This window comes from Salvia hispanica, chromosome 4 (genome assembly GCF_029641045.1).
Source record: "Salvia hispanica isolate PSC_SH4W2 chromosome 4, Shi_PSC_v1, whole genome shotgun sequence".
Taxonomy (NCBI): Eukaryota; Viridiplantae; Streptophyta; class Magnoliopsida; order Lamiales; family Lamiaceae; genus Salvia; species Salvia hispanica.
Window position 1 is genome coordinate 773,081 of NC_142695.1, and position 13,139 is coordinate 786,219.

General features: G+C 34.9%; 2 protein-coding genes and 1 non-coding gene across 3 annotated transcripts; all 3 read right to left on the minus strand.

The window, feature by feature from the left end:
• Positions 1-30: 30 nt before the first annotated feature.
• On the minus strand, positions 31-4,073 carry HMGS (hydroxymethylglutaryl-CoA synthase / HMG-CoA synthase / 3-hydroxy-3-methylglutaryl coenzyme A synthase). The gene is made up of 12 exons (XM_048092326.2): positions 3,830-4,073; positions 3,098-3,204; positions 2,411-2,543; positions 2,139-2,282; positions 1,781-1,939; positions 1,557-1,630; positions 1,404-1,479; positions 1,239-1,294; positions 1,066-1,153; positions 815-955; positions 559-708; positions 31-472 (listed from the first exon to the last, which is right to left on the minus strand). The coding sequence occupies exons 1-12, from the start codon at positions 3,890-3,892 to the stop codon at positions 281-283; spliced, it is 1,383 nt and encodes a 460-aa protein (XP_047948283.1). The 5' UTR covers positions 3,893-4,073; the 3' UTR covers positions 31-280.
• A 3,834-nt stretch (positions 4,074-7,907) lies between these two features.
• Positions 7,908-10,694, minus strand: LOC125193814 (uncharacterized). Its single transcript, XM_048091707.2, has 2 exons — positions 9,691-10,694; positions 7,908-9,389 (listed from the first exon to the last, which is right to left on the minus strand). Exons 1-2 carry the CDS (start codon positions 10,628-10,630, stop codon positions 8,878-8,880), a joined length of 1,452 nt encoding a protein of 483 aa, XP_047947664.1. The 5' UTR covers positions 10,631-10,694; the 3' UTR covers positions 7,908-8,877.
• Positions 10,695-12,778: 2,084 nt separating this feature from the next.
• On the minus strand, positions 12,779-12,859 carry TRNAL-AAG (transfer RNA leucine (anticodon AAG)). Its single transcript has one exon. It is a non-coding gene; the product is annotated as a tRNA-Leu (tRNA).
• Positions 12,860-13,139: the final 280 nt, after the last annotated feature.

Sequence of the window (13,139 nt, forward strand, 5' to 3'; positions counted from 1 at the left end):
TTGTGAAAAAATTGGATTGGACAATAAAGATAGTGCAAACTTTATGTATGATTAATTGAATCCATTAAGATGTAGAACAGAATACACCCATCTATGATGGTTCTTTTCCAGAATCAAAGAGAGAAAAACAATGAAATATAAACTCAAATAAACTACAGATAATAATTCATCTGTCAAACCAACTCAAATGCTTGTTATCAAACAATGAAAATAGATTATTTCTCTATGTGCTGAATTAACTAGGCAGAAGAGAAGCCAGCTTTTATGGCATAAGACATCTTCAGTGGCCGTTGGCAACGGTGCCGTTTGCAATCGCCTTCTTGGCGTAGAATCTCCGGTATTTGGAGTCGACTTCAGTGAGATAGTATGTACCTGGTGCAAGAAGGCTGCAGTCCTTGGTCGTGACGAAGTCTTTGCCTCCATATCTGTGCTCCATGAGCTGCATCAGTTCGACGAATTTTTCTGGTGGGAACTGCATATGGGAAGAGTGTTTTATCAACAACTATCTCCACCAAGAATAAACATTTGAAGTAAGAGGGGCCTAGAGTTCAAACATACCTCATGCCTCGACTTCAGCTTCTCCGAAACGTTCATGACAGATGCGATGTTGGACAGGCTGAAAGGCTTTTCTCCCTCGGTGAAACGGAGAGAGAACATAGTGGCTGACAGACCACTCCCGTAGGAAAACAATATGACCCTCTGCCCAGCCTGAAGAAACAAATGACAAAATCTATCAAATGAATATCGCATATTTAGTACTGACAGCATTCATAAAGCCAGCAAAGCTGATCCCACGAGATCAATGGATGTTTACCAGGGTGCTGCTTTTGTTGTGGATGAGGGAAGCAAATGCAGCGTAGAGTGATGCTGTATACATGTTCCCAACTTGTTTTGGGATAAGAGTAGATGGTTGCACCTTGGTCTCGAAGAAAGGTTTTGCGACTTGTTGAGATGCCTGTAAAAAGATTCACGTTAGCCAAAAGATTGTTTGTACCTTAGCATAAAAGTGGTATAGCAATAGACTATCATCAACATAGATTGAGAAAATGGGAAAATGATTCTGACCTTCTCAAGATCGCGACTTTGGTAGCTTTCCTCGTTGCTCAATGATGAAAATGGTGACAGCTTTTCTTTAGCAGCCTCATCTATGGAACTGAAAAATCATACCATAGAGTTAGATAAGCAGAGACTTGTGACAAGTAAGTCGTCAACACTCTAGAGATGAAGATAATGTTCACCTGGCCTCCCTCGTAAAGTCATTGAACAACAGTCTAGAGAAGCTCTTCTGTACAAGCTGCAGGTTTCAAGAAAAATGTCAACAAAGCTTCTTTTTTTCAGGAGAAAACGGGAACACTAAAAACTCTTAAACTCTGTTAAGCAGGACCCCGGTTTACATAAAGTACCTTGTTGTATGGAGAATGAAATACAAAGTAGTCCGCATCCAGGATCGAGAACTGCTTGCCCTCCTGCTTCTCAAACCTATATTGTACATGAAAGTTAATACCGGTGATAAAGAACAGAGACGCAAAAGCAAGTCAATTGTCAACTGAGCTTACTTTTGACAGAAGCCTTTGTAACAAGCATCCAGTGCCATAAGGTAACAAGTCTGAGAAAGCTTGCCATCAACAACCTACAAGATTAACTTCAACCGTAAGAGAAACAAACAAATAATGTGGTGAATTTGTATGAGAACATCATTTTCATAACACCAACTACAAGATTCCGTTATTTCTGACAACAAAAGTATGTGTAAGAGAAAAAGGACTTAGAAGAAAATTACTGGATATTCACTGGCAAGGTCAGGCTTGTAAAAATCATAAACATGAGCCATGTGACTCGACCTAAGCTTGCTTTCAAAAGCAATAGGCGCATTTGGTCCTATTAGCATGGCAATGGCTGCAGCCCCGCCAGTAGGCCTAGCTGGTCCCTCGGCATATACCTGTCAAATGATGCAAAAGGGTAAAGAACAAAACAAGAACATGTGATATTTAATAGAATCTAAATAAGCACCAATATTTTATCAACAAATAATATCAAGAGACAAAAAAATAATTGGCTACTTTTATTTTTTGCTTAATTATTCAACACCTTTAAAATTTAAATCCAAATATAGAAGGTAATAAAGTTGATGATCATACTGCACTGTCGGTGCAGACAACAAGCCCATATCTTCCATCCCAAGAGCTACTTTCCACCCAATTGACACAGTTAAACAGTGCTGCTGTCCCTCCATAGCAAGCATTGCTTGAGTCAACACCTTCGATGTCAGTATTGCCACATTTCTGTTCATGCACATGGAAAACTTATAAGCTACCATAATATGGCCTCTAATATATTCATGATAAACCAGAAAAGTAGAAAATGGTATCGAAGCTTGTGTAGTTCAAATGTAGAAAATAAACCAAAATACCTCGAAGATCGGCATCAAAAATGTCTTGATGGATTTACTTTTGTCGAGTACAGTCTCACTTCCCACTTCAAGACGTCCAATCTGCTTAGGATCAACATTGTACTTTTCTAGAAGTGAAGTAACCGCTGTCATGCTGAAAGTTCAAAAGATTAAAATTAGCTAGAAAATTCAAGGTAACCATAATCTTATGGAGTAATTCTTATTTACTACTTTTGGTTTGTGTTACTAAGCAAGTGAGCGGAAGATAGAATATTCGTTCTAAGTTCATATACCGTGAAAGTTCTTTGCCAAACCATATCTAATCATCATCTGATGCAATAGATTCGTAAAATAATTATTCCCTTCTGGTTACATTTTGGAATTAGAGCAATATGAAAACATCTTACAGATAGATTACTTTCCAACTTAAGGGTATTCTATCCAAGTACTACATAAATCGATTGATAATGAACATTCACTTTTTTTCAACAGGAAAATTTGATGCAAGATCATGTTTTAATCCAGAAAATCCACTTCAACTACCAAAAAAGGCCTATATAATCATCATGCTACCAAAAGCCAACCATAACCTTTCAATATATGTTCCATAAGACAATGCAGGTCAACATCATCACTAATATACAATCATACAATCAACCCAAACACAACAAAGAGCTGTTTTTTCGTGCGGACATATCGATTCATTACCTCATGGAAATGACATCTTCGACCTCCGAACAAAATGCCATGCAATCTTGTCCAAGCCCAATTGTGTACTTCCCCTTGCTTGCTCCATCGTGAGCTTCCAACACCTCCTGCAACGCGTGATATAACAAATTGAATTATCCAGCTCAACACATACTTTTACTTAAATTAAAATAACTAAATTCTTAAAATATTCAGTAACAATCGTGCTAATGAGTATCTACAGATAAGAAACAACATCCCCTTCAAAATAAAAAGATGAGAAATCGTCCAAAACATCAATTCATATAGATATGCTAAGATCCGCTTTCCCTCCCAACAATCAGGAACGCAGCACACAAAAAAGGAGACGAAGACGCAAAGTTTGTTCAAAGCGAATCTAAAATTTGATTTTTCTCTAAAATCTGAAACTCTAGAGTCCAGCAAAATGAAAACAAAAAAGGCCTAATGAGATTGATTGAGACAGAGAAGCGAAGCTCCACAGCAGAGAAAAATTCAAATTTCTCGATGGATCGATTCAACAAATCGGAGCAAAACAAACGATGACGCACGCACAAAATCAGATTTTTTCCATCAATAGCCTATAAACATACACACGCGCAAAAAATCAAACAGCAACAAAGCACTATGAGCACGAAACGCACACAACAAACTGAACTGTTTAGGCATGCTTTAGGTGTTTAAGTTCAAAATTTGTTGAATAAAACAGAAATTTGGAGAGGTATCAATCCTCACCTGCTGGATGCAAGTCGGAGGAAAGTAGATTTCCATGGCGAGGATCCCGACATTCTTGGCCATCTCAGCTGAGGAAAGGAAGGAAATAAGGGATCGGTTAAAGAGCACACACAGCACTCAGCGATGAGAGAGAAGGAATGGTTGGATTGTGTGTGAATCTGAAGGTGGTGAGAGTGGAGTGTATATATAGGGAAGAGTCAAACGAGAGCAGAAATTCAGTATTTTTCCATTTTCTTAGCTTTCACAGCCCCCAAATGCAGACTTCGTGATTCTCCACTCACCAACCATATGATTCATTATTTTATTACTTCTTTTTTTTTTATTATTATTATTATTATTATTATTATTATTATTATTTCTTTCTTTTGCTCGATTTTTCTTTTGATACTTACAGAGAGACATGGTTAAATCAGAAAGGTCACTTTTAGCTCGAACCAAACTGAGTATACTAATTTGGAATCATAGTTAACTCTCGTGGGTTGAGCTGGAATCGGTATAGTGGTTCGACCGTTACGATTTCAATTTGATAGCTTTTTGGAACTATAGTTGGCGGCTAGGGATGTACTATGGTTAAAACGGAACAGTCATTTCGGCTTGAACAAAAATGACGATTCTAACTTTCGAATTGTAACTATTTCTCATGGGATGGATTGGAAGCGATATATTGATTCAATCAGTCCAGTTTCAACTCTGGAATTTTGGACCTATAATTGCCGGTTAACTGTCGACTTTATTGAAAAATCAGTAAATATTGGTGACTATTGCCTGTAAATATGATTTTGAATCGGAATTAAAACCAACAATTCCTTTGTTGAGCGGCCATACTCGATTCTAATTTTTGAAACTGAAACTGTCGGTTCCTACGTTTTTCGGTTCTCTCTTTCTCTTCATGCTATCAAATTTTGTAATGTCAGAATTTTTATTTACCTCAAAAAATTGAATTTATAAGTTGCAATATTTAATCGTGTTTTTTATTATCATATCTCAATTTTATTTTTAGTAATATATTCAATTTTTTGGTTCTTTTCGAATAAAATTACAAACTCTATACAATCGGTGGGAAGTTTTATCAAATAGTAATTTTTATCTTGTCAAAATTTTAAATGGTAACAAACCATATTGGATTATTATATCTAAATTTCTATTAAATATTTTGTGTAATAATTTTTCATTGTATTTTAAAAATTTGTTTGTCCGTTTTAGTAGTTGTAACTGATGTCTAATTATTTTTGTTTGTCCTTTTTGAGTTGTAACTGATATACTAGTAGTATCTTAATATGAAAAAATCACTGTAGACTTTTGACTGGATCCTAGATATGTCCTTAAATTATTGGGTAACAAAAAGTTAGTAATAATGTTTAATGTTTTATTCTAAATGTTTGTTTATTTTACTAAATTCATGAAATATAAAATTTCGGTATTACATTTTGGACTGATAATATACAAATATTACTACTATAGTCTATTAGTCAAGGTAGTACTAAAAGAAAGGAGACGTTTTGGAGTTTATAATTTGAGTAGTCCAATGTCCTTTGTCACACGTTGAAAATGTTGTACTATATACTTCAATTGCAACTTGAAATACTAAGTTTTAACTATTCGAGTGGTATCTAAATTATTTTTGTCTTTTACTATTACTTATTAGTATATTTAATAATTTATGTGTTCGATATGGACAAGGAAATATCAATCTGAATTTAGAACTGCCAAATGAGACTCATTATATTTTATGCCAATGTATGATATACTTCGAGTTATATTTGTAACTTGAAAGAAAAAAGACATTTACAAATTTTTGGTGTAGCATTTGTAATTCCATATGCATAGAGCAATGTGAAAGTAGGTTTTTGCATTTCCTTCTTTAAAATTGAATGTTCATATAATTAATATTCATATTTTCAATTATAATAGTGAGTAATATATGTTTTTACACTGCAAAAACTAAGGTTTTACAAGAGTCTCTTTAGCGAGAGGTCTCGGGTTCACTAGGTAAGGTTTTAGGTTCAATTTCACTTTCGTACAAATGTAAATATTATATTTAGCATAATTAAAATAAAATCTTTAGGACATGTATGGATAAATTGTGTTTATCCATAAGATCAAACTATATACAAACATAACAAAATTTTATATTCCATAAAAAGATAAATAAAACTTATTCATAATCAAATTCATTTTTACTAAGTGAAGACCAATAATATTTATTTCAACAAGAAATTGCTAGTTATCAAAGTATGCTATTTATTACTCCAAGGCCCATCATTTAATGCCCTATTAGTTAGATATTGAAAATAATTAATATTTATTTGCATGATATAATAGGTTTGTAACTTGTCGAGAAATAGTCTTTTTAACATTTCCTTAATGCAAAAACTTTGATGCGACCGTCAAAATAGTGTGAAATGGCCGCAATTATAATTAAATCATTCATTAATTACTAGTAAGTAGTAGGACTAAAATAATGATTGGTTGATGTTTTGATTAGAGTGCATTAATGTTCAAATGAGATTTGGTTAAATCTATAATTAGAGTTTTAAATAAGTTTATTGGTCCTACATTGCGAATTTTTTAATGTCTAATTATATTTATTAATTAAAATTAGTTTTTTTAAAAAAAATTAAGATAGATGCACATGAGTGTGTCTCTTTTAAATTTAATTTGCCATCACATTTCTCGTACGTACTCGAATTCTGCCCAACATATCATTTTTTTAATAGTTACATTTGAACTAACAAGTTTGAATTTTAAAATGATTTAACAAATGATTTAACAAGTTTGCCAATTAAAATTTAGATCATGCAACTCGAGTTATAGTTGTGCATGACATAAAGCTATCTAACTTTTTTGCATATACTAATAAAATTGAGTTATTCTGGTCAAGTTCGATATGAGGTGATTAGTCAAAATTGGTATTCTCCAATAAATTTAAAACTGTCCTTCAAATGGGAAAGTAATTCCATTTTCACATTGGGAAATATGCTAGTCATTTAAGCACTATATTGTATATAATTTTTCCCCTACTATGTAGACAGCCAAAGCTGACTACTTCAATTAATGACTAACAATAATAATTAATAACCATACAATATGTCAAATTGCACACACTTGTTTATTATTAAACTAGTGAGTACCACAAATCAATTGTTTACAAAATATGCAATCAAAAGGTACTAAGGTAGCACATGTGCTTCACCTTTAAAGCGTATTAGCAACGTTGTTAATTAATTCCACCAACAATGATGCTAATAATCATTCATTTAATTCATATGCATATATACACTCATTTGTTGTCAAGACTATATAAAAAAAAACTAGTTGATAAAAACAGAACCTTTTTTCAGAAGAAAGTAAGAATGTGAGATGTAGTAAAACATATTGTAATTGAGATCGCGATTGGTTAGATTAATATATAAATTTACGAACTTTAATTTTATTTTATTTTATGACATATTTGATAAATCACTGTATAATAATACACGACTTTTAATTTGTACTTAGTAAAATAGACATGCTCAAATTTCCCAAAAACTTCAAATTATTATAGGTATATCTGTCACATTATTCATGAAATAAAAACATTAAATCAACATAACATCATCAAAATTCAACGATCATGTCTATTTCGTTACAAATCAAAAGGTGATATTAGTACGACAATCTATTATACTTATTAAAAAAAACCAAAATAAGTCTAAGTTGATGAATTTTTGTTATACATAATCCTAATTAAATAACATCAATTATTGCCTCAAATTTTTTGCTTCACAAATTGGATAATTGATTTAAGAATATATATTTACTTTGATGGAATAATTTTAAATATAATTAACCATTACGGCGATAATATCGATATGATTAGTTTTTTTCGACATTAGTTATGGGGTAGCAAGTTGGTTAAATTACAAATCAAGTTAATTAATTGTATTAAATTTCCATAATAAATTAAAGAACGGCCATAGTAGGTGGCATTATTTCAAGATTGGACTTCCACCGAACAAAGAGGGTCTTAATGCAATGATAATAAGTCAATTTAGACGTGTGGAAGTATAGCTGGTCAAGTTTGACAATATCACATGCATAAAAATATAAAATAATCTATATTTATTTAGATGTCAAACAATAAAAATATAAAATCTATCGCCCCATAAATAAGGCCTTGTTTGGTACAAGGATACATGACTATGTGTGACATGACATACGGGTACAATCAGGCTACTTTCTAGCTGTTATATATAAGATTATTATTTTGGTTGAATTAATAGAAAAATCATCAATTTTAGTTAAATTATGATTCATCAGATAACTTAAAAAATTGGAGACAAAAAGAAAAGAAAAAACAAACTATGCCTCAACTACTGCTAATAAAGTGGGCCAGGCTAATTTTGGGCAAAATGGTGTGAGCCTAATTATAGATTCGACTTATATAGTGAGGCTAACTACATATGGGCTAAAAGTTTAGTAAGGCTAGCCCAATACTGTATTGACTTATTAATTTTTGGAAAAAGAAATAGACAAAAAAAATTGTAAAAGAAAATTGATATGTACGGGGAAAAAATCATGAAATTTGATAAAATTACGATTGCTCCGCAATTAAAATATTAGCGGAAACATCGACTAGGAGATTCATGAAATTTGGTAAAATTATGATTGTTCTGCAATTTAAATATTACTCCTAGTAGAAAAATCAACTAGGAGTTCCATGGTTAAACCGAAACCACTAGCTCGACTGGAACTGAACTAGAAGTTCCAATTTTTGTATCATAACCACCCTCGACAAGCCTAACCGAAACTGGCTCAATGATTCTACTAGTTCAGTTCCAGTTTCCGTTCCAACATTTTTGAACCAGGTTTGGTCCAAAAACAAAGAATCACCAATTTTGAATCATGCAAAAATAGTTAAATTGCAAAAATTGGTAAGAATCACCGATTTTGAATCAGAACCGGAACCGTCAGTTACCGATTCAAAACTAGAATCATCGATTACGCTGTTGCCCTCAAAACCGGAACCAACGATTCTCGGACGTGTCCTAGAGGATCGATGATTGATGTTAAACCTCAACGGTTGTCTGATTAAGCGCGGTGTAACGCCATTTCTCCTTCTCCACAAAATCAGCATCCAAAAACCTAGCAACAAACGCCCATAATCTGTACACATCTTCGAAATCACTCAGCATCCCCAACGACGCCGTCACCACTCCCACGCCACTCCTCCTCTTCGTCTTCGTCTTCGTCTTCTTCCTCCGCTCGTCCCCAAACCATATGTTGCTCAAGAATCCAACGCCGAGAGAGATGTTGCTCCGATCAGCCAGCTTCTGCACCAACCCCGGCTCCACCCTCTCCCCCTTCCAATCACACACATTAAACGCCACCGCCCCCCCTCGGTCCACCCTCACCCCCGGCCCGTACACCTCCACCAGCGCCAGCCCCCCCTCCCCCGGGTGCCGCAGCTTCTGCAGCGCGTGCACCACCCAGTTCACCAGGCACCTCACCCGCCCGCTGATCCGAACCAACCCCAATTCATCCGCCTCGTCCAGTCCCCCAAACTCAATCACCTCATCATCTGATCACAAAGTAAAATGTGGAAAATAAAAGACTATTGCAGAAAGTAAAAGACGAGAGAACTGTAAAGACTACAGTGTAATATGCTTGAATAAATTCTCTCCATGGTTGCACAACGCTCTAATTCTAGCTGCACATGAAAAATATATTCTAATTATACTAATTTCGTTTTTATTTGATTTTCCATAATCTTTAATTTATTTCCTCGTTCCAACAAAACTCAATCACATCATCATCATTGATCAGAAAACAAATTAGCGTCCTTAATTGCATTAAAAAGTCGTGACATATAGAGAACATACTTATCGTGCTATTTGTTTCGGGTACGAGGTTGACTATCCCCATGTTGGTCGAGGGCAGTTTCAGAATTGAAGCGCTCGATTTCTTAACAGCGAGGCAGCAGAAGCCGGAGGGGTTTTCGCCGAAAATCTTGAAGAAGGAGCAGATTATGAAGTCCGGGTGGAAGAGAGAGAGGCCTAACGTCTCCATTTCCTTAGCTGCCAAAGCAGATGCATCCAGCAAAACGTGCCACCCATTCTCCCTCGCCAGATTCATCCATTGGTACGAATATCGAGCTCCGCTCACCTTCGATTGGAGCGGAAACGCGAACAAACCTCGGTTTTTGGTCGTCAGAACCTTCCTTAATTTTTTTGAAATGATCCTGAGGCCAGGCCAGGAAAATGTGGCGGACTGGTACAGTCCGCCGCATTTTCCTGCGGCGTCAGTCATGGGCTTCAGCGCCTCGCTGTCGTGGTCGTACACCGTGACGAGGCTCTGGCGGGACTCGAACGGGTACGACTGGGCGAGGAGGCTGAAGGCCGATGACTGGTTCGCTGTGAGGACTAGCATGTAGTCTTCTTCGGAGAGGTTCATGTATCTCATGACCCTCCACTTCGCGGCGGCGTGGAGCGCTGTCTCCGCGCCGCCGTAGGAGAAGTCGAAGAAGCGCTCGTGCGCGTCGGCCTGGGCGTGCGAGAACAGGCCGTGGCCGACGTAGTCGAGGGAGACGCGGGCCCGGGCGGCGCCGGGGCTGTTCGAGTAGGTGGGGACGGCGGCGGTGAGGGCGGAGAGGAGCTCCCCCGGAGGGGGGAGCGACTCGGGGTTGGTGAACACCGTGTTCGGGTGGAGGGAGGAGGCGATGGCGGAGGCGAAATCGGAGGAGGGCGGAGGGGAGGTGTGGAGGAGGGGAGGGGAGCAGCAGGTGTTGAAGCATGCCTCTCTAATGCAATTTGATGCTTGCATGTTTTTGAGTTTTGAGTTGATTATGACTTAATTCTATGTAGTATGTTTGGACATTTGGGTTTTCAATTTTTCTATGATTTGTGTTGTTCTAATTTGAATGTTGTGGGGATGGCCAGGTAGTCTCATGAGAGCTTTGGTTGACTAAGTCTTTGTCAATTAGAGTTGATTTTTCATTAGTTCGCAATAATAAGTTGAGATATTTACATGTGAATTGTTCGACGTTCAAGATATAAATTTGAAAGATGTATTCTACTATCTAACTGAAGCAATTTTAGATGGAATTTTGCTATGAATGGATTGGTCTCATCTTCTCATATCAAGTTCAGATATTAGTAAAATACGAAGCTCTCATAAAATTAATACGATGGTATAAAAACTAGAACATGCTACATGCTCGAGCCGAATGTGCAAATCCTTTCATACCTTTAGAGAAAGATTGAATAGGGGACTATAAGAAGTTTCAAACTCCAAGTCAATTAATAAAATCTATGTTTGGTTCAAAAAAATCTATGTCAATAATTGGTTTGGAAAATGTCTCGAGATTCAGGCAATTTTAGTTGATATAACTAAGATAATATATTTCCCTTTTTTTACTGGAAATATGATCAAATATGTTTGTTTAATGAATCAGATCTTATTTTACATCTATGATTCTATATAATCTAAAACCTATTTTCATAGTTTCTAACACATCCATTACTAAGTGGACACGTAATTTCATCTCATATTCACATCGAACAACATAGAAGTTGTTAGATAATATATAGTCAAATTTTTTATATATTTAGGAAAATATTAGCATGACCGACGACTTCGTATAGTCCACTAACAAATTATGTCAAGTACGATTGCATAAAAATTAAAAAAGTTGATTGACATTATTGCTTTTGTGAGATGCAAAAAAGGGCAAAAAAACAAATAAATAAGACGAATTGATCAGAATTATGATGTGGCCCAATTATCTTTGCTGACCAAGAAATAGACTTTTAATAAAAAAAAATTCAATTTTAAGTTATGACTAGTCAGAATTAAATAAGTAAAGTCAAATATTTTACTCCATTATTTTATCACTTTGTTTCGTTTATAGAGTTATAAGATCCCTACAGAAAAAGCAGTTTCATGGATGTGATAGCTATAATTTTCATATAATGTATCATTAAAGTCACCATTGACCTAATTCTTATGCAAAATAGCTTCCATTTGAGAGAGTTTTGGAGGGTATTATAATAAGTTGTGCAAGCTTCACTTAATCGAACAAAATCAAAATATTAAATTTGGATCAAATTTTAGATTACAGATTATATTTTCCCTAACTTTTGACAAAAAAAAGTAGTTTAGAGAGAACAATCCCCAAAATTCATGTATTTATAGTTATTAAAAATCATTTCAAATATATAGTCAATTGGTCTTAATTTCTAGAAGAATCATGAGCAAATATACTATTCAATGTGTCTAAATTCAATCACATATGATATGAATTGTAGCATTTATAATTACGTGGAACTCAGGGAACCTAAACTTACCTTATGGAAAGGCTTCTTCTAGTGTACTCCTACTAAGTTTCATCAAAACAATAAATGTTGCTATGAAAATTCGTAAGATATAAATGGATGTTAGTTTCTTGATTTTCAACAAAAAAAAGGACCATTAGTTCACATGAATGAAAATGATTCGTGTGGCCTAGATTTATCAAAAGAAAAATAAAACGAAGTTGCATTTAGAATACCGTATGAGACTAAACGTGATAGATAAGGAATCAATATTGGGCTTGTTCGTTGTGTTATGGTCAGTGGTGGAGTCGGAGCTAAACTAGCTTCTTTTAAATCAAAATTTAACTTATAATTTTTTTAAAAAAACTTCAAAAAGTTTATTTTACTATAGCTTCTTAATTTTAATCATCAAATTAAGGAGAAAGATACATGATTTGGAGGGCAAAACCGATCTCTCTTGAAATCCTAAATATGCCAATAATCATAAAAGCTTGTACATGAAACAAACTCCTATTCTCAAATATTTTTTAATGAAATAGAATTATTTTTTATCGAAAGTGATAATTTACAAGATTGTAACATATATTATTCTCATTTATAGCTAAAAATATCAAATCAATCTTACATTAATGTGAGGGATCCAATTGAAAAATTAATTTGTTGAGAGTGGGATTTGAACCCACGCCCTTTCGGACCAGAACCTTAATCTGGCGCCTTAGACCAACTCGGCCATCTCAACTTGTTGTCATGTAATTAATTAGATTATTAATTCAATTTTCAAATTTAGTAGTTCCAAAAATAATCCAAACCGTGCAAACATAGCTAACGTAAGATGTAAATAAGTAGAGTATGTTTCTTGCAAATTATTAATAGAAAACATATACTCCGTATTTGTATTAATATTAATGTTTGATCTCATTATAGTTTTTGACAATAAGCCCCAACTTAAGTGAGTACGCTAAGGCATCACAATATCATTTAGTAAAAGGTCTTGGATTCAATTTCGCCCATGGCTACAA